The sequence below is a fragment of the Opisthorchis viverrini genome (genome assembly GCF_000715545.1).
Source record: "Opisthorchis viverrini unplaced genomic scaffold opera_v5_105, whole genome shotgun sequence".
NCBI lineage: Eukaryota > Metazoa > Platyhelminthes > Trematoda > Opisthorchiida > Opisthorchiidae > Opisthorchis > Opisthorchis viverrini.
In genome coordinates, this window is record NW_008751759.1 from 1,261,597 (window position 1) to 1,283,727 (window position 22,131).

The 22,131-nt window shown below is 44.4% G+C and overlaps 2 protein-coding genes across 2 annotated transcripts in view; one reads left to right on the forward strand and one right to left on the reverse strand.

The window, feature by feature from the left end:
• Nucleotides 1-5,336: 5,336 nt before the first annotated feature.
• T265_05480 (hypothetical protein) overlaps nt 5,337-22,131 on the forward strand; it is a gene marked incomplete at both ends in the record, with an annotated part of 58,333 nt that continues 41,538 nt past the window's right edge. Inside the window, 6 exons of the mRNA XM_009170491.1 lie at nt 5,337-5,622; nt 9,292-9,559; nt 11,751-11,786; nt 13,410-13,586; nt 19,038-19,111; nt 19,196-19,312. Of these exons, the coding sequence (XP_009168755.1) occupies nt 5,414-5,622; nt 9,292-9,559; nt 11,751-11,786; nt 13,410-13,586; nt 19,038-19,111; nt 19,196-19,312 (881 nt within the window). The remainder of the gene's footprint in view (nt 5,623-9,291; nt 9,560-11,750; nt 11,787-13,409; nt 13,587-19,037; nt 19,112-19,195; nt 19,313-22,131) is intronic.
• The window catches only part of T265_05481 (hypothetical protein), a gene marked incomplete at both ends in the record, with an annotated part of 52,086 nt that continues 42,812 nt past the window's right edge, over nt 12,858-22,131 (reverse strand). The window contains one exon of the mRNA XM_009170492.1: nt 12,858-12,892. Within this exon, the coding sequence (XP_009168756.1) occupies nt 12,858-12,892 (35 nt within the window). The remainder of the gene's footprint in view (nt 12,893-22,131) is intronic.

Genomic DNA, 22,131 nt, shown 5'->3' on the forward strand with positions numbered 1-22,131 from the left:
CCAACTCCCCAACTAATCGATGAAAGAAACTGTGGCAGCTAGAACAATCGCATGGCCATTACGCGGATTTACAGCTGAGGATGGCCGTGATGTTGCTGCTGCTGATGACAATGATGTTGATGACGGTGATGATGATGATGGTGATGATGATGGTGAGCAACTTATAGATTGTTGGGAGTGTGAGGAGATTTTGGAATATTCTCTGTGTACGGTTTGCAACTACAGGCTATAAGATGTATACGGGACTACTGGATGCAACAACCACTGATGCAAGACGGAATTTGTTGTTAGTAGTGCTGAAAAGAGGCTAAAAAATACCAAGATCATTGTCTGCTTGAACTGCCCAAAAGTATCACGTGCGAAATCAAACAAGTGGACATCAATGTAATACGTATGTGGCACTATGTTCTAACCAGTGTTTCTACTCAACAAAGATGTCAACAATTCAACAACTCACCTACAAGAGGAACAACCGCAACCACTGCAGTTAACTGACATGCCCATCGTCACATATTTATTTATACGACCTCCTCAAGGTCACATGGCAATTGGACCAATGAAAATCACTGCCCAGAAGCATTTCCAACCTCGGTGTTAAAGATGACAATTTTGATGGAAAGATGTTCGTTCTTCATTGTTCAAATTCATAATGGCCAAGAAGCATGTATTGTCTATTTTGATTTGTCTTCTGTCACACTAGAAAGAATGTTTGAAATGAAGAAACTAAGAACAATGCTGAGGCAGATCACTTTGTCTGACTGAGAACACAAATTAACTCGCTTTTGTCATCACAGTAGCGATAAATGGTGACTGGTGATGGACCTTCTGTCAACCTATGAGAACAACGAATCAACCAACCCTTCAAAATCAGTTTAGAGTAGTCAGAAAGAAGACCAACTGAGTCCACAAATTCATTGTACAGTGTCTGGTGCTAGCTGGCGTAGGCGGACGATTTTGCTGTGTTTTACTGGAACATCATGACACTGAAGATCCCGAGGCAATAGGACCAGTTGATGATGGATGATTTTGTTGACAAACAAGCATTCTTTGTCCGAAAAAACTCCATACTACACAGGTCTTCCCACATATGAGAATTTGTCCCAGCTGAAAAGCCTAGGACCATCTGGAAGCCGTTTGATTTAAGGATTATTCGTATGTTTGAGTTCGAAACTTATCGGGAAATAATTGCACATCTTATCATTTAGCCACAGGTGCTCAATCAACAATGATGAACTAACATTCAGAGAGTGCCTCTCGGTCAGTACACATAACGTCGCCTGGTTGGCAATGACGCACCAGCTGGGACTATTCCAAGGCACAACACTACCCCAAAAATCGCTGTCCTCGCTTACTGGAAGTTATTGAGTATGGAGGTACTCCGTGGTTTTGCCATTCAGACAAACAGCAATCCAGTCAGACGTCCCTCGAGCCCCAGTAAGTAAGAAGAAAATGATCATTCCAACTCACCTACTCACCTATCCAACCGACCGTCATAGAAGTTGTTCGGCAAGTCTCCGCACCTTCACGCATGCGTTTTTCTCACATAGCCCACTACCGATTTCATTCTTCTGGTAGTTCATCGAATGGGTGCATTTCATACGATTTCACCAACCTGATCTGCTACCTGAACTGTATTCACAAGCATTTGCGGGTTAGATGGGACTTGGACGTCACACACTACTCATAATGTTGCTGAAAACTCTTCTGCAGGTCACGACCGGTTTGCTGGCGCTGTGCAGTTTCGACTGGACATGGTTTGTACGGGTCAAATCACGTCGCTAACATGACTAATAATAACAATAGGAATTTAAAGTCGTCACATTAAAGTTTGTGATTCACTGACCTCAAATAAAATTAACATCTCAACCTACAATCAATCTATGAGTGACTAAGAGGAAGATGTCAAGGTGAGTGAAACTTCCATCTAAGAAGCTGCTACTCGAGGGCCGGTCGACACATGTTCCTGCGGTTTGGTTTCTCCAATTAAAGGATGAATGGTGATATATCCTTTTTGAGTGAGATTGAATCATACTTCTATTCAGCCACTCTAGGCTGACCCGTCAAGTGATCAGCCCTTGTCCAGAAGGTCGCAGGTTAAAGGCTATCAGGAGTTTGCTGACGATTCCCACCAGGTATGTCACCTTTTAAGCATTGGTTGACTACGCTGATAGGACGAAACCGCGAAGGTTCCCCCTGCGCCCAGTCTTTTCCATGGTTTCAGATGGGCTCTTCACAGGGCGACTGTTGTTCTGCATTCTTGTAGGTGTCTTACGGTCATAAACGTATCAGACTACTCACAAGGTTGCTGAAAACTCGTTGTCAGCCGCCAACCGTTTTCGCCCTTCGATTTAAGGTTCATCAGGTAGGCGAAGTCCCCATAGCTTTCGGGAACCTTATGTTCTACCTGAACACAAATTGCACGAAATTAGCGTGCACACAAATCCGGTTTCGGCAGGTGACTCACCTGAAACCCGGCTGAAATATCCTAAACGAGAGGTTCAACTGGGTTCCAGGTCAGTCTCCCGTCAAAACAAAACTGTTTTACAAATGAGTGTAATTCGTATAATTTGTGTCCGGAAGGCTGCTCTTGTCTAGGTTTGGGCAACCTGACAGTTCCCCAGCCCTCGTGCCTCCTTCCGTTGGCAGGGCAGCTAGGCACGGAAAGGATGTTACAGCTGAACAATTTTAATACAAAGTATCAACATTTTGGCTTCCCCCTGTCTGCTCGTTGATATCTAAACACATTCCCGGAGAACCTGGATGAAAGGAGTATTATCCAGTCGTGGCATGAATACGACCGTAAGTTTAGCTGTTTCCAGGTGGCAGAACATACGAATGCTGCAAGGTCTTCAAAATCTGGCTATTGCACTTGTTCCTGGTGTGAACCTGAATTGAGCAGATGACACTATCTGCAACTTTGAGAACGAAGGCGAAGCATAAGCCCAGTTGAATAAACCGATCACCATCATAGTATCATTCGGCATCCTCCTTGCACCTTCAAAGTGCAAAGTCATGCTTAGGAAGGTGCATTATCTCAACATAGCCCTAAGAATTCAAGGAGAAACCTTGGAGGTTGCGGAGAATTTTACATCGCTCTGTAGTGGTATTAGCTCTGACAGAAATGGGTCTGATGAAGTCAGTGCACGAATTTCAAAGGCTCAAGTCACGTCACTGGTGGCGTCAAAATTGCATATCATTGCGTCTCACGCGTCGTGTTTACCAGGCTACAATAAGGGCTGTATTGTTGTGTGGCCTAGAATCTGTGGACAGATGATGTGAGGGAACTTTAGTTTCGTGATCACCGATGCCCCAGAAGCGTGGCAGATGTTAACAGATTCGTAATGAAGTGGTTGGTAGATGCTTAGGAAGGTGCATTATCTCAACATAGCCCTAAGAATTCAAGGAGAAACCTTGGAGGTTGCGGAGAACTTTACATCGCTCTGTAGTGGTATTAGCTCTGACAGAAATGGGTCTGATGAAGTCAGTGCACGAATTTCAATGGCTCAAGTCAAGTCACTAGTGGCGTCAAAAAATATCGCTGCGTCTCACGGATCGTGTTTACCAGATAACAGTAAGGGCTGCATTGTTGTGTGGCGCTGCGAGACCTGGTATCTGTGGACAGATGATTTGAGGGAACTTTAGTTTCATGATCACCGATGCCACAGAAGCGTGGCGGATGTTAACAGATTGGTAATAAGGTGGTTGGTATTTGGTTGTGTAGTCATGGAAACATCCATCACACCAAGACGAATGTGGTTATCCTTGCCTGTTTCACAATAGTGAAAAATGTAAACTGGAAGACGTGTGACTTGGCAGAAAGGTTTGTAAAATGTTACGAAGAGTTTGTGTGCCGTTGGTGTTGTACTGCTTTTAGAATGGGATCCCCGGGACCCCACTGGCGCTCGGCTGGAGACATTCCAAGAAATGCCGACTGATCACTGTCAGTGGCATTCGTGCGGCCAGTTTCTTTCTACATTTACTGGCTGAGCGCTTGAAGATGTAGACAGCATGTGACAAGTCAGTGCCAGATCCCTCTCCTACCCACTCTGGTGTAAGTGATGATGATGATGATGACGATGATTGGGATGATGATTTGATGATGATGACGATGACGAGGATCGTGAGGATGATGATGATTTCGACGAAGATATGAGTAAATGACTTCCGGGCAAATAATCACAACTGAAGACGAATACGTAACTGCCTCTCTGTAGAGAGGCCTTTATCACAGTATATTTTTGTCCGTACTCTGAAGCCTATTCGATACTTTACGCCATCCCAAATGAGACCGCATTAGACCATTCTCTTCAGACGGTAGCCGTATATTGATGGGTAGCTGAACATTCAAACTGATTGGTGTTCAGTCATACCAGACAATCCCTTTTGAAATAGGTCCTAAAACAAATATATTAATGTTGCTGGAATCGGGCTATTTCTGTGACGTTAAACGATGGGTTACGAACTCAAAAGTGTCGTTGGGTAGTACTGGTAAGAAATCAAATCATCCGAGAAACGTCCAACGGTAAGCAAAAAAACTATGACCAGGCATGGTCGCAAACGCCTGTTCAATATAGCACCCACCAGGATGGGCATTAGGTGTCGGTCCACAAGCAACATCATCGTTTGCATCGTCATGATCTGACAGGAGAAGTTTATGTTGGACTTTGGGCATCCGTGGTTAGTTATCTTTGCACTGAGGGCGAAAAGCTCCGGAAGTCCGTAGCGATTTATCGCCTAGGAGAATATTCATGGGCATTCAACTCGGAAGCAGTGCAAAACCTCCTCGTGAAATGAGACTATATCTTTCTTGGTAGGAGATGAGCTGCTTTTGGTCACCTGTTTTGTGTTCAGAACTTTCTTTGAGTGCACCAGAAATCTGAAACACCTCGTAGTTAATGGCGTCTTGTAATAAAGTTGTTGCACTGAGTGCCTAGCTACCTAGTTTTCCGTCCCTCACGATAACTAACTAATCGTCCGTCATCGGCTCCAATGCTTGGCTGTAACTTCCTGCTCTCCCGATTTCCGGTGACCAAAACTGCAGCAGCTGGGACCAATAAAACTTGGTACATGATTTCCAGCTGATACACTAAAGTGAACTGTAGGATATCACATCTAATCCTGTGGCCTGTTTTGACAAGAATGCCACAGGTCGCTGACGTAAAAGTTCCGCGCTTTAAATAGGAAAAAAGACACTTTATCAACGTTTTCATATTTGGTTGGAAATGTTCATCCATCTTCGGCTGAAATAGCTTATCATCATCCCGTCTAACACTAATCACATCACCGACCGATCAATAATGGGTTTGAACTTCACGTGATTTGTGACATTATCCAGTCCTGATGAGCCTACGAATCGCAGTTTGTGTGTAGTGCAAGCAATGAATCTCTCATTCCTTCAAAACCTCGATGCAAAATGAATCAGTCACCCGATCCGCAAGATCAACTTTTGGTAGCAAGGCCTACTGATGAGGCTTCAGTGCTACGAATCGAATCACAGACGGAAGTTGCCAGTAGCGTGGCATTTCAGGCAATAGACGATCAGTTCCATGCTGGCAAACTGACGAGCACGGAAGTCGCCGTTTATAAGGCACGTTATATGAAAGTGCATGAAGCACTGAAAAGGTAGGTTTTTGTTTGCTAGCCCGAAGGTTTTTTTGAGTACGAGGTTGAAACATAGTTATTTATAATAGTAGGCTATTCGGTCTAAAATCATACAAAGTAGGATCCCCATCGTCATTGGTAGTAACACATGCATGACATCTGTGTTCAACACCGATGCATCACTGCCGTACAACCATGACTTATTTGAAAGCCTTATTGTAAACAGAAGAACAAAGATGGACAAGGAAAGGACTTAGTGCTAGCTTAACACAATCATTCCGAGGTGCCTACACCTCCAGACATTCACTCAGGCAATCTCGACAGAAACTGACAACAAGAACGCCACTGATATCGGTTGGCAGCCATATCTTGTAGTGTCTCCAACCAGGCCCAGTGTGAGGATCACGCGGTCCCCATCCTGGAAGGCGAGTAGCACCGACAGCACCCAAGCGTTTCGTGATCTCTTTCATACTCCTCTGTCAAGTCACGGGTTGACCACCTCTCTGCTTGCGCCACTCTGAGTTGGGCATGAAAAACAGCATTCTCTTCGGCAAACGACTGTTAGTTGTACGCAATACATGTCCCACTCAACGCACCATATGGTGCTGGACACATTCCGCAATGGAAGTACCCGTTGCACAAACGAAAACGCGCTTTCTAATTGCCTCATTACGAACTCGCCGACACTAACCCACTTGTGCCATGGTTCTGAGACGGCGGTTGTCGAACAAAGAGGCATTTCAGGAGGGGCGAGACCGGAAAGGATCAGTTATACTATGTCCTTCATGGATCCCAAGCACAAACGCTGACCCAATCAGGAAGACACTAAGATCCCACCGATATCTTGAAGATCTCGTGTTGTTCCCGTACAACCTATCGACGGTTAGCTGAACAAAACCGTGGCCAATGACCCACCGAAATTGTCATCCAAGGGTTCCTTGCATCAACCTCACTGAGGATCCCTAGTGATGCACAGAAGTCATCAAACGGTTTTAGGATGATATGATGAGTGGGGAGTACAACGACTTATGCAGGCACTCCGAGCGGAATCTTGAACTTCCATTGTTCTTTAACGCAGCTTTACTTCCATAGGATGAAAAGGAACAAATTGTAGTCATCAAACGAACTCGGAATTTAAAACAGCAATAATCCAGTCGACGGCTTGCGAACATCAAAAGGTAGAAAACTGATGCCATATCGTTTTAGGACCAGTTTATGATTCCAGAACTTCGTAAACTACCTGACAGCATCCTGAATGAGTGCGCGGATGACATTCTGACCGTGCTTCAACAAACTCGTATTGGAGCACGCATCAACTGAGTTTTAATGAGTCGGCGTCTGTATCTGTGTGAGCATATTTTGTTAGTATACACGATGTTCTCTCGTGGTCGATGCTGCTGCCAACGATGATGATGACGACGTTAAATTTCACACTCAAAATATCAACAGAAACTAGCCACCAAACCCCATGGTAGGCATGACCTATTTAGTTAAAAACGGCCGGAAGACAAAGGTACAACCGAATACCGGCATTCCGGACAGGCTCACGAACTGCTAACGTGGCAGCAGACCTTTATCGAGGGAAGGACGACTTCCAGATTGAGACTAAACAACGAATAGAACGGTCTTCTGGTCCTTACCCCGGTGAAGTAATTTCACCATATGAAGTCTTTTGGACGCATAAAATGAACGCAAAATGTCTGCCTAACGGCGGTCAGCTAATGACCAAAGAAGGCAAGCAATTCGAAGTTGCTATTAGCTGAAACGAGAGAATCCGCAATGAGATGACCAGGGAACAGGCCTTCGGTAGAGCAAGAGGTACTTCACTTAAAGAATACATCTACCACTGTGAGTTAGAGTGGTCTGGCTGTCTGTTACCCTTTTTGTGCCTACTTTGTCTGTTGAGAATCTATTGGACAGAATTTGACATCGCAGAAGGGAATGAAGAAAGCTACGAAAAGTTTGGGCACTGCTGGTGTTGTTCACCTTCCCGAATGGAGTCCGAGTAAGCCTTAGCTCCAGACACTAGACGAGATGGCGGCTAATCGACGTCGGTGGGTCTCATGTCGTCGGTTTCCACTCATATTTTCTGACTAAGTTCGGATGTTTGCGTTAGGCTAGCGCTAGGTTCTACAACATGTTCCACTTTGTATTTCCATTAAAACGATCCAGCTTTAGCACCCTTTCGGTGCTGAGCTGCTACGCCAGGCCAAGGAAACACGAGGGTCGAGATACTGACAGGTTGCCCAATCCTAGACGGGAGCAGTCGAGATCCAGCGGTGGGGTTCGAAGCACCGACCTTCCGGTCCGCGCCTTAGCTACTAAGCCATCTCGTGCTCTTTCCATTATGAGGCATTATTCAAATTAACAAACACGGTTGTGTGGCAGTGAGGCACCGGTGCTCCCCTCCAGTGCTGCTGCGAGTGATGGCGATGATGACAGTAAATTTTACTCATAATATCAACACAAAGAAGCCACCAGTCTCAACGGTGAGCACGATGTAGTTAGTTCAAACAGCCAGTAGACATACAGCCAAATCCTGGCATTCCGAACAGTCTCCCCAACCACTGCTACAATCTGTTAAACGAAGCGAAGTCAAACGTAGCAGCAACAACTCATCGGGCGAGGGAAGATTTCCAGGTTAAAACCAAATAATCAATGAAACGGTCACTTGGTTATTACCACGGTAAAATGATATCGCCACGTGAAATCTCTAGAACGCATAAAATGAACCAAGAACTTTTGATTAGTAGAGTACCACTAATAACCAGATAAACCGTGTTTGTATCAAGTAGTAGAATGACAAGTGAGCTACACGGGCACAACCTGTGACCCATCTCAGTCAGACGTCTTGTAATAGACACATTCGAAGTTGATATTAGCTCTGACTCGTGTGATACACTGCTTTGTTCAGTCCGATAAATGCTCATATGTATTCGTGACCGCAATGCAGACGAACCAGTAAATAATGTGACACAGAGTAGGTCTGAGTCAAACATTTGTTCCGCAAACGGAACTTATGGATCACTACGCTGCTGTACACATACACTCAAGTCTGCCAAAGGCACCATTCCTGGAACTACGGAGACGTAGTGCAGACAATTCACTGGACAGCCTTTCCTTGGGTTACGCCGTTCATAGAAAAGTTACAGACATATCATATGTTAGTTCGATCGTTCGATCAAATAGTCAAAGGGAATCATTTGGAGCGACAAATGAGTGATGCACTCATGGCCAACTGTTTCTGTTTGAAGTGATTGTAGTTCCTGGAGGTCTTCAAATTCTTAATTCTTCAGGTTGCTGTATGTAGAGCCCACAGCTTATGCTGCGCTGACAGGACAGCATTGAAGGCTTGCTTACGCGCCCTTTTGTTTTTCCGAAACAATTTTCTCCTGGTGATTAGTCTGTTTGTAGTTGCTCGGCTCATCACGTTTGGTAGTTGGATTGCATAACCTTCGTCCGTGCGAGCTTAGTTGGGTCAACTTTTCCCCTTCTTTCTGCACTGATGTGGTTTTTAAACAGTGCTCACTATCTCTAACGTGACTGGTTGGTGGCCCTCACACAATCCGGTTGGTCAAATCGGAATGTGAGTCACGTTTTGGTCCAGTTTACTTGCATATTGCCAACACTCTAAATTTCTTTAATTCGAAAACTGACTGATCCTTCGGTTTTCTCTCTTTTTCTCCTCAGAACTCGGGAAAATGAGTTCAGCCTTATTCAACTTTCCAAACGTTATATGGCGGAAATTGAGGAGCAGGAACAACAGCTGATTAAAGCCGACCAATTTCCGGACAATACAATCACTGAGCCGGCACAGATGCGAGCTCAGATTCTAAACTACTACAACAGTGCAATGGAGACGGATGAACGAGTGGAAATGTTGCAATACGAAGCAGGACTTCTCAGGGAGGAAAGAAAATTGTTGAACAGGGACTATTCTCGACTTCCTATGGCAGAGGTGAGAAAATCCGATGAGCAACCATGTCAGAGAATAGTAGAACGATCTCTGATCAGTCAAGCATATGTTAGTGATCGCTCTTGTTGGGGCTCACTAGGTGGGTGCAGTCCCGAACCTTAGACTCTAAATGAACTCAGATATATCGAAATCTATCCAACTTAGGTCCAAGTCGAACAAAAGATTGACAGATTTTTTGGGACTGCGCCTACCTGATTAGCTCCAACAAGGATGAAAGAGCTCGTGGGCTGTCGACGAGTTTGCATTACGTCTGGACAGCACTTAGTCACTGTTTCGATCTAGTCATCACTTCACTACCATATTGAAAGAAACGCAAACAGGTTGGTGAGTCCTCGTCGACTGACGCTCATTGAGCCCTGCAACAAAAGCCCCTTTCACCACAGTAAACTTTAGGAAGCACGAACTCGTGTGTTGATTCTGTCGGAGCAGGTCATATCAGGTAGATAGGTATGTCACGAATTCCTTTCCTGGCCATTGAGGTGTGTATGCAGTGAAAACATCGTTGAGACGGTACTCCTCCGGGGGGGGGGGGGCACATTTTCTGTCAAAGAACCTCGTGAATCGAAGTTCGGCGAGCCACGAAAAACACACTACCCTAGTTGGACATACTGGGCCAACCACTAGATGGATAAGGATAGTAGTAATGCAATGATACAACGCAAAAGTTACCAGAGGCATGCAATAACACACTAATAATGTGGTAGCCTGAGTGTATTCTATTAGATCTGCGGTCAGGTAGTCATTCGAAAATGGGACAAACTCAGATGGGATCTTAAACGCTTGCCTTCAGCAAGCGATGATGACGCTAACGACTCACAAGCCCGATCCCTCTGAGGCACATGTGCTCACATTTCACGCAAGTCTAGATTGCAGAGGATGCATTCTGGGAATTCATCCTCTTCAGAATGGATTCCTTGTTCTCACACCTGCTGTGGTAGCCGTTCTCAATGCCACTCGGTCGAGTACCAGTTCTCCCAAAGGATCAAGTTAAGAGTTGCGATTTTTCAAACATACACGAAGGCCGCCCTAATAGCGCAATTTCGGTCAACCACTGTTTCAAAGCTTCATTATTATCATCACCATCATCATCAACATCATCGCCATCATAATCATCATCAGCATCATTTTCATCATCATCATCATCATCATCATCATCATCATCATCATCATCATCATCATCATCATCATCATCATCATCATCATCACCATCATCATCATCATCATCATTATCATCATCATCATCATCATCATCATCATCATCGTTGTCGTCATCATCATCACCATGAACATCAACTTCACGCATCTAGGGTTCGACATCCCGACAGTATCTCAGTTCTAACGCTTCTTTCGAATGACCTGACAACTGAAAGACTCTTCTCGAATGTTTCATTCTTTCCTCTTGACTGGTACAGGCGAAATGTATGACAGGGCGCACAAAGTGAAAACTGTTCTCTCTTCACTGGAAACCACAATCCTTCAAGCCTGATAAAAGCATGTGACCCACTTTCGTCTGCGCCTGCATCCATTGTTTGGAAGACTTGCGCTGCCTGCGGCTGTCGTGTTCGGTGACTCGATATACGTTTTCGCATCAGTTGCCTAACACTTACCCCGGAATGTCTTCCTGACACAATCTCCATTCGAATAAGTAAAACGAAGAAGCAGAGTAAGCGAACAAGTGTAGCTTTCATAGAGGAAACTACTCACAAGGTTGCTGAAAACTCCTGGACAGCCCACTTCAGCAACATTGTGAGTAGTTTCCTTTGTGAAACTATACTGGGATATCTTGAATGTCATACGCACTGAAACAGGGGGCGGTTTGTGTGCAGCACATTCAGTTGAAGAACAGCATATACGAGAGGCTCACTTGAGTCTCCCGTGAAAAGCAAATTGATTTGCAAATGAGTGTGTTTCTCGAAGACAGTCCAATTTTGGTTCAAGTGGAACATACAATTGATGGAAACTCGGAGACTGCGCCTACCTGATGACCCCCAGGTAGAGCGAAACCGGTCGTGGGCTGTCGACGAATTTTCAGCAACCTTATGAGTAGTGCATTATGGACATCTGATTAGCTTTACTCCTTTACGTCTATGTATGAAATCTTACCGACATTCAACTGTCAAAGTAACTTTGTTTGGATATGTCTAATGTCGTGCTCATTCCCCTCCAATTTCAGCTTGAAGCACTATCAGACGATGTGGATATCTTTACAGTAAGCAGTTTGTTTATCGCACGGAATAGACAAACCACGGTCATGCTCAAGATGAGTCGATATTCAACGGAATCGTTTATTGTTTGTTTGCTTGTGTTGATTAGCACTCACCCGCAGTCTACCGTTTTCGATTTGAACCCATTTGATCTTCCACTGGTGGGGAGAAAACGTCCATTTTCCACAAGGAAACGAAGTCAGCCTAACTGTCTCCATAATATACCATGCAGTTTTGTGTATATTTCTGTTTCTTGGTATTCTTATATCTTTCGCCTTGGTCCTATTCTCCCTAAACGGGGTAGAGTATTCATTTCATAAGCCAGCCATTAAACGCTCCATCCAGAAGATACTATTCTTCGTGGAAAGTTCCTCTTTTTATAAAACTCGAGGAGCTTTGAGACCTAAACTGCGCGCATTTTGTGTTGATAAGAGCATGTACTGTAAACATCAGAGTAGATATACAGTCACGTGACTGGTATAGATCACGGGTCTATTGACTGAGGGTTAGTCACACACAGACAGCCACGTACATAGGAAAGTAAAGATGGTTGGCGTTGCTGATTCAGAAAATGTTACTGACAGGTTTGTAGACCACAGGTGTCTTCCTGAGTATAACTTTAACCATCCCATGGATTTTGCCGGAAGAGTCATTTTGATAAAAACGACTGAATTGCCTCTGGTTGGCTCACTGACCTGAACAAATAATTTTACTCCAGTTTTCAGTGAATTATTCCCTGTTTTCTTTCGGAAACATGGATGGACGTATTTCCCCTCATACGATCAGGTGTTTTTTTTACCTGTGGCAATGTTTCAAATGGAGAAAGTTGAGCTAAGTAGTATGACGCGAACTGAGTTGGAGGAATTGATCGAAACACACAATCACAGTCGGTAATTTAAAAGTACAAACTATTTGGCGTGACACGGTCACAGACAGCCTTAAACAAAATAATAATTAAAAAACCAAAAGTTAAAATTGAATTGATTAAATGTGACCCCCCACGGAGCGGTGAGTCCTCTTTTTGGGGGCATACCGAAGACGAATGGACCGACCTTCGGAAGTACTGATGTAGAAATTCAAACAAGTTGAAGTTTCGTTATTACAGGACAGCCTTAAACAAAATAATAATTAAAAAACCAAAAGTTAAAATTGAATTGATTAAATGTGACCCCCCACGGAGCGGTGAGTCCTCTTTTTGGGGGCATACCGAAGACGAATGGACCGACCTTCGGTCAGTGACACGGAAGCGTAAACAACTATCGAGTGCCATCACGTTCACCTCACTTCTAAGGGTTGTAAGACGTTTACCTTAAGCGGAAGTACTGATCTAGAAATTCAAACAAGTTGAATTTTCGTTACTACATACTTCAAATTTGCGTGTATTCTCGGTTCCTGTTGTGGCCCAATGTCCGGGTTTTAGTTTCGGGGCACTTGTGCTCGTCAGTAGTCATGTACTGGGGGTTGGGAATTCTTTTGGTGAGCAGGAAAAGTTCCTGATTTAATCCACCCACACAGTACGACTTCCCAACAGACTCAGTTTCACCGACTGGTGGCAAACACAGAGCGAATGGTTTTTTTTTCACGTTTAAATCAACCCCTCACTTTGTGACTTGTCCCGTGTGATTCAGGAAATGGAACGAAGGATGAAAACGGTGCAGAATCAATGTCAGGATCTGTGGTTGGAGATCGACATGCTCAAAATGGAAGCAAAACGTTCTAGAGAACAGTTTAGGCAAGCATCTGATATGGAGCATGAGGCCCAGTCGGACTTGTCGAATTTGGGACAGCGGATGAACGATGTCAAAGTGAGTCTTGCGCTGATCACCCCTCCCCCGACACCAACAAGAATGTCGAGTGTCATTGCTTAACTGCCACTTATTTTGGAAAGGTACGATAGGTCAGGGCCAGGACTCGAGCCTTATAATCTTCCCACAGTGGCCAAATACATGCGCCACGGTCAAATTGTCCTCGTTCTCAATACACTTTGGCTTTTGATGTAATTTAGTTTATATCGTACCAGGCTTCAATGAAACGGTACTGGGCCTCACACAATTTTACTACGTTGTCTGGTTGAACGCAAGAACTGTCGAAAAAATGTACCGACTGCCCTTATCAGTAAGATATCCACACGAACCAGACTGAATCCTTAAGCACATAAGAAACCTAAACGAAATACGTGCATATTCTTGTCACTTTTTATCGAATCACTGAACCAAAACCCGGGTACGAATCCAGTCGCCTGGAAGTAAAGTGTTTTTTTTGAGTCGACGAGATGGAAAGTTTGAAGAGAAGCATCGGAAGCACATCACCTGGCAATGTTGCTGTTACCTTGCACATGCCTTGTGACAAATCACCTTCGGACTGAAGCTATTTCTAACTCGGTGGCGTTCCGATCTAACTTATCGCAAAGGAATAGTGAGTCAATCGAATGGGAATCGACTGGTCTCACCTCTGCCGATTTTAGAATGCTAAAGTGGCTCTGAAATACCAAGCGCAGCATCAGTCATGCCAACTAGACCAGTTCTGATGGTCTTGAAGGCGAAGACATGCTCAGTTTGTTTGGAAATTGGATAGCTACGCATTGAAGGCGATAACTTTGATGCACGAGCGCCACTGACTGCGCGTTTGGGCGATTTCAGCCAATGTCAATAACCACTGGTGATTTGAGTCCCGGGGTCCCCATCCAGGGAGGCGGCAGTTGCCCACCCGACTTAGTTTACTGGTTAGTGTTTTCATACTTCTTTGCCAGGTCATACATTTTCCAACTCTCGGTCACCTTGTCTGACACCACTGGATGTGGTGAACTCAGAGGAGAGATTTTTGTAGACCTTAACGGCCGTGGGAGTTAGCGTGCAGCACCCTTAAGAAGGTCGACAAGTTATGGATGAAGCTTTGCTCAACAGACACCGCCATAGTGCCTGACAGTCCACAGGGTCAAATGCAGTTTTCAGCTCAAGGAAGACAATCACTGTCGGAACCTGGAAGCAGTGTGAGATGTGATTGATGCAACTTCTGTGTAACCAAGCCTTTATTCACTCCACTGAGGGAGCCATGATTCCGTTGTGTGACAGAGGCATACCAATGAACGCGCATCGATCGCCCGAAGCCAAACGTTTGAGTTCAGACGTTGCGGACTCAAGTCTCCCTGCTGGAATTTCGTAAGATGCACACTGATGACGATGAAACAGGATAAAACAGCCGTACAACGATTTTCAACTATTCAAAATACATTGGCTTCACTGACAAGAGGAAATCTCTATTAAACATCCACTAATCTTTTCACACTACCAACAGTTATATCCTCTGCGATCGCGCGGTTTCGTGAACATACATCAGATGAGTTCAGTGTTGCATACGTGCTGCACAGTTGTAGGTCCAGAGAGATGTGATCATTTATAGGATAAGATCTCAATTTGGAATCATTAATTGTATTTACCTCCATGTAATTGGTATAGACGTGCTAATTTTGTTGCGTCATCTGGACACTTGTTCTCCTAGTTAAAGATAGTAGCTGGTATTACTGTGCTCAGTGCCCTTCGTTTTGTTGCGTCATCTGGACACTTGTTCTCCTAGTTAAAGATAGTAGCTGGTATTACTGTGCTCAGTAGTTTGCCCTTCGTGATTCCTCGTCAGTAAGTGTGCAGGGATGGTCCCTCTCAAATGATTGCGTCCCCAAAAAGTGAAACTATTGCTCGAGTACAAAGTAATGTGCGTCACCAGAAGTGACTATTGAGAGAGCGATTTTTGAAAGGGGAAAGTTATCACTCGGATATCCCAAATTCATTATCAGCTGTTTAATAGAAAACTGTTGAATTCAATTCTTCAATATGCCAGTGAATCAAATCAACTGAGAGGTTTTGGGGGGCGGAATTTACTGTGCAGCGGCCGATACTGTTGATAGAAGATGCATTGAGATATGACCAGTTTTGCTCCGTATGGTGATTAGTGGCAATCACGTACATGAGGAAAAGCTCAAAGTGAAGTGTATCAAGTTTTTCTTTTGGCCCCAATCATCTTGGATTCCCGCTCTGGTCAGAACTGCATGAGCTCGTTTAGATCAGTTTGGTTTGTTTTCAGATTATAAGGCATAACATGTACAGCCTTTTATCAAGAAGATACCGATCAATAGCTTGTATATCTAATTCGAGAGAATGCGAACTATGATTCGTTTGAGTAGGTCTCAGGATGGCTGCTGCAAGGACAAAACGAGAACGTCCGCTTAACGTGTTCCACATTTTTTGTTTGTTTTCTAAATTCTTGTATTCGAAACGTCTTGAACGCGAGTTACATTGACATTACAAAGCAGACCAAACGCTGACAAAGGTGTATGACAGTATCCTTTTTTGAATAAATTGATAAAAAAGCTTTCTATTGCATATATACCTCCATTGTTCAGAAGAAAACAGCAACATTACAGCTTAACGCATATGCTTTTCCCATAGAAAAGTACCTCTCTTAGAATGGCGCAATTTTGCCGACCCTCGAGGGTTTCCCTTGTTCGAAAGGATCACTGTATATTTCTGGGCTTTTATTAAACACAGATAAACGATTGAGCGAATTGGGGGTCCACGCCGTGCTAATTTTCTGTTTCACAAGGCAACTTGACTCTGTGACGTTCCTTCCACGACCCATCAGGCACAACAGACGCTGCATCCTTTCGTCTTTGATGGTATGGAGTCTGGATGGCAGTGTAGTTGGTTCGGTGGATCTGCTTTCATTTAGCGCCATACGATGGGCCAACTGATGACGGAGTTAGAAGACAGGTTTCCACATGTGCGAAAGTGTCCTAGAGGTATGGAGATCCTGAAGTAACAGAACTTACTCCGGTGTCAGGATGCCAGATCGCAACCCTCGGGCAAATACCAGGCCAACACCAGTGGACAAACTACCAGAACTGTATTTCAAGAGTGATCCGGTGCAATCCACGGTTTGTTTGAATCAGGCACCATAGTCTTCAGAGTCTGACAAATAATGAGCTGTTTGACCGATGGCTTAGTCAGGGCCACTAGATGACGAACTGTCCAGTTGTGCTTACCAGTAAAGTATACATAGCAGCATCAGTCATGCCAACTAGACCAGTTCTGATGGTCTTGAAGGCGAAGACATGCTCAGTTTGTTTGGAAATTGGATAGCTACGCATTGAAGGCGATAACTTTGATGCACGAGCGCCACTGACTGCGCGTTTGGGCGATTTCAGCCAATGTCAATAACCACTGGTGATTTGAGTCCCGGGGTCCCCATCCAGGGAGGCGGCAGTTGCCCACCCGACTTAGTTTACTGGTTAGTGTTTTCATACTTCTTTGCCAGGTCATACATTTTCCAACTCTCGGTCACCTTGTCTGACACCACTGGATGTGGTGAACTCAGAGGAGAGATTTTTGTAGACCTTAACGGCCGTGGGAGTTAGCGTGCAGCACCCTTAGGAAGGTCGACAAGTTATGGAAGAAGCTTTGCTCAACAGACACCGCCATAGTGCCTGACAGTCCAAGCCAACTGGGCGACCACGTTGATGCCAAGACTCGCATAAACGTGAATTGACGGTGGGCCAACTTTTACTTTACAGCACTTGCCACAGTCATCATACATGAGCCCCACGAGTGTCCTTTGTGCAGCATGGTTGAAAGTGGTGCAGAGATGCCAGAGGAATCAAGTTGTACATTGGCGAAAGTAACCAGCACTTTGAAGCCAACCAGGGTGGTCGGCCCTGTCTGGAGTTGCTGAACACTTAGCCGATCCAGAGTGAGATCCGGGCTAGTAATTCAGTACCGCGAGAAAAAGGGTTCAGCGAGCGAATCCAAATGCCCAGTACAAAGTGTTCATTATTTATCCCCATTATTACCAGAGCACCAGTGCCTCCCTTCTTGAACATGGTGAGTTCGGATCCGATTCGAATCAAATCATTCATCTGTAGTGATATTTCGGTAAGAACCCTCAAAAGTGTGAAAAAATGCGACCACTGTTTGTGGCTCACCCAAACATCAAGTTGAATTCAACAGTGCTACAGACGATCTTAGCTTGCAACCATGTATGAAGTGAATTGGGTGGTTTGATTTATTGAACATCAGTCAACTTTGAAAGTCTTCGGTGAACAGCAGCATTCCGGCACCTTCTCGATTTTTTTGTAACGTTGGAATACCTTGCTGAGTATCCTCGCATCAAAGATTGAACTCAATAACAGGATGGAGGCCCACTTGAAAAATCTATAAGTAGCACAAAGGGGGGTATAATTCATCAGTCAGGTGGACTTTCCAGCTGATATTCTTCACTTGAGCAACCAATACACACGTCACCACGTGATGAGAATCTCGTCCTTGGGGGACGAGTGATGTTATATACTGTTCAACTGTGAGCTAGTCACACTGATTATTGGCTTTTCGCAGCCAAACCGTTCAATCACCAACCACTAGCAGACAGGATTCCCCATGAAGACTCACGAGATGCACACTGCTGACAGCACAGATTCACTTGGGTTTATTTAATGAAAGCCTAATCAAAATTCATTACAACAGAATTTCTCTTCAAAGACCGGTTTGGTGCCCACCAAAATTAGTGTTTTTATGCTAGGATGAATTAGGTGAGAGTAAACGTTTTTCGCATCATAGAACAAGCCACGTTGCCAAATTCTGACTGAAGGCAACTTAACCCGGAACCTCGTTCAAATGGGATCCCTCTATCCAACACGGGAAGAATATGAATACACGAATATATGGACAGTATGAACAAACTTCAGCCGTGTCCAGCATGACTCAATCCACCGTAAGATCAGGCGAAATTTGATTGGTCGGTTCCGATGAGATGTTCTGGACTAAAGAATTGATTGTTCTGGTCAGTTTACCGCATCTACTTCAATGTTTCAAGCAAAGTTAAGATTTATACCTGAAAAAAGTACATACTTGTCTGTTCGCACCATCATCTCCTCGTTAACCCGTTCAAGGGCACCGAAACCGTCTTCCACTGACTCCCAATAAAACCAAATTTTTCAAAAAGAAAAAAACATTTTGTGAGTCTGTTTTGTTTCCGGGTGTTTGAAGTCTGTCGTATTGTTTTTCGCAATTCCCTACTTGTAATGTGAAATAGCGTGCATGTTGTAATTACGTAGACTGAGCGAACAAAAAAACATTTTGGTGAATGGAACGGTGTCAGATCAGTGGGTCGCTTACGGGCCAGGGCGAAGGAAAAGTCAAAACAAATCTTTCCGAGTCCAAAGTCTCCGTAATTTGTTTACAACTTTCCCTCATCTTTTGTTTTCCCATTAGGCCGAGTGGGTGATAGCCACAGATTTACCGGGACAGTATTCGAAAGAGGCGGAAAAAGCGCGAAAATACAAATCGTAAGTAAACTCTTCTGTTTTGAAAGAAACCCATCAGATCGATGGAAGGCCGGTATGGGTAACTATTCTACACTTGTTTTTCAGGAATGCCGAAAAGGAACTTCAGAATCTACAGCAAGAATTTACGGAATTGTCTGAAACATTATCAAACCTGGAATTACAGCTGAATGATCTTGAAGCTGAAGAACTTTCCAACCATGAGTGAGTTTGGCCCAATCGGGACCAATCGTGTAACCACTTGGTCAATGAGGTCTCCTTATCCGGAGGGATCAACCAAATCTCTTGCACAGTAAACCTGAATGGCTATTAGGGACCCAAGTGTCCAACTTGTTCGCCGAACCTAGCTACCTGAATCAAGTGCCCTGCCATCTTTATAGTGATCCTAAATTCCATTTCGTCTTACTTATCATTCATGTTCCTCCGGTTTAACCTTTGCAAACTTTGCTAAAATTGCCAAAATTCTACCCTCCATCCATTCTGATGAGCTGCCTATTGGATCAGCACGACCTGACGAAGTTTTTGGAAGTTGATCGAATCTCAAGTGCTCGTTTGTGTGGCCTGGTGTGATCCAACCAAATAAAATCGGTCTACGCTAAAAAGCCGGAAACCGTGCAGCTGTTGCGCATTTGACGAAACCCCGATAGGAAATCCCCAATCCGCGACCTCTTGTTTAGTTGTTTGGACACAACCGCTTGGCCACGAACAGCTGATCGACAGTGTGACTGACTTGCACCTAGATAGGACAGATCGCCACTCATTCTTCAATCACGTGATCCACATCACGTGGTCACGTGTTGATTGGCCCAACAGACTAATCACTCTCAGCTTATTGGCACCACTGTAATCAAATCCAGTTGAACAACGGAAATATCAACGTTCAGTTTGTATTTGTTTGTACCTAAGAACGAACTGCACAACCGATGTTCGAATCCAGATGAAGTAAACCAAAGTGTGGACACGCTTGATTCATCGATTTCCGTTTTGAACGATACCTCGAGTAACGTTCCAACTAAAACAAGATGCGGGCTTTGTGCCCGCCCGTAGAATAGTATGAACGAAGAATGCAGACGGGATTCGGTTGAGTTTACCATCAAAGCGCAGTTAGTTTGCAGATGAGTGTAGTTCATGAACTGTATAAAATTTGGTTTCAAATAGACGTTGCGGACACAGTTTCAGTTTTCGGGAAACCAACCTAAAGCTCAGGGCTAATCACCTGGATTTCCAGACACAAAATGGGTCATCACCGAGTGACTGAGTGTTTCTAAAGGCTGGCTTCATTTCACTAAGTCCTTATGGTTTGTATCACACAAAAGCTATGGAACTACCTTTAAAGCGAAAAGTTCATCTGCCAAGGTCAGTAAGTAGTTTCAAAGATATGCACCAACGGTTACCTCACACCAATTAAGTAACGAGGTATGTTCCTAGACATGCGTAGGTCAAACGAACGTCAACAGCAACATAACACAGGCAAAAACAGAGGCATGCTGGGTCATGAATTCGGCTGTTCTGAGGGTTGTGGACGAGAATTCAAACCAGCATTTTGCATTGAAAGAACTCAGAAAACAAGCGCTTACAGAAAAAGTACACCCATATTTAAAGTGAATTATGCATCAAATCTCCAGAAGATAAAAACGATGTTTCCATTGGAAAAAACTCTCCGTTAATTCTCCTCCCTGTGGCAATGTTTACATTTAGAGATTTAAAATTTTCGATAGAGGTGTTCTTCCTGCAGGATTGGTTCTTCTCGGAGTAATGAGCGCTTGAGTAATAGATATTCTGCATCCAGAGGAACTTGATGGATTCCTGAATTGTCTATCACAAGGACCCACTGACAAACATGAAGCTTTCTTCAGACCGAAGTGAGACCGAAATGGTCTTACAAGGCCAAAATCCTTCCACAACAAACAGTAGGACATTGTCTAATGTCATCCTCATCACATCATCATCAACATCGTTATCAGCAGCGGCAGCAGCCAAAGAGGGTCACCTATCCAACCAACCAAGTGCAACGAAGTCAGACCACAAGGTAAGAAGGGAACGGTCCTATCACTACGGAGGAACAGAACTGTTGAATTGAAGGCCACCAACGAACCAACCAGACACAAGGAACAAGTTCACGATGCAACTCAGATTCCCGGATGGCCAATCACATTACGCGACTACCACCTTCTGACCAGCCAATCGCTTTGGAGCACAGGAAGAGGAGGACGAATTCACCGAATTATCTCCGCACTGACGATGTCAGCTATAGTGGTGATGAGCTATTTACAATCAGGCTGTCAAACTCGGTCAACAGACCAACAGCCAAGCGGCGCACCCGAGCTACCTACATCCCGAAACACCAAGGTCCATATATGAATGCTTTGAAGATAGTTCATACGAGTTTTATTCTCTTGGAGGTAGCTCTGCTTCTTGGCCTTAGTCTGAGGCAGTTAGGAACGCCTCTTGAGCCCAGAATTGACCTAGACCAAACAGAGTTGACCTGACCTCGACAATCGAACGATTGCCTACAGAATTCTTTGCACAAATCAAGGTCCTCAAGCTGATTCTGACTTGTTACAAGCGCAATGATTTGGGTGGCTGTCCCATACTGAATTGACTCAATAGCGAAAGCCCCGTGGTCACAACAATAGACTGCTCCTGGCAATGACTGGAAGCGAATTGGGCAGTGTTCACATGCCGAGCATGTGACGCATTTAAGATACCTTGCTTGGTCACAACCAATGACTGCTGGTTCTGACAGGATAAAGAACTGAGAAAAATGCAAGGAAACAAAAAACCGATAGGCTCTGTCATACAGACGAATGAGATTGCCATACTTCTAGGAAGACTGTGGAGACCCACTGATCTGTTTGCGTCTTCCACCGCCGAGCTGAATTATCCTTGCTTTGGTCGACTAAGGATAAAAGGCATCAGCAATAAGGTTGATCAGATACTGAGTGCGATTCATATCCATTGGAACGGCTTCGTATCGCTATTGCATAACGACTTGCTAAGTCACACCAGCCGTAATTACTTCA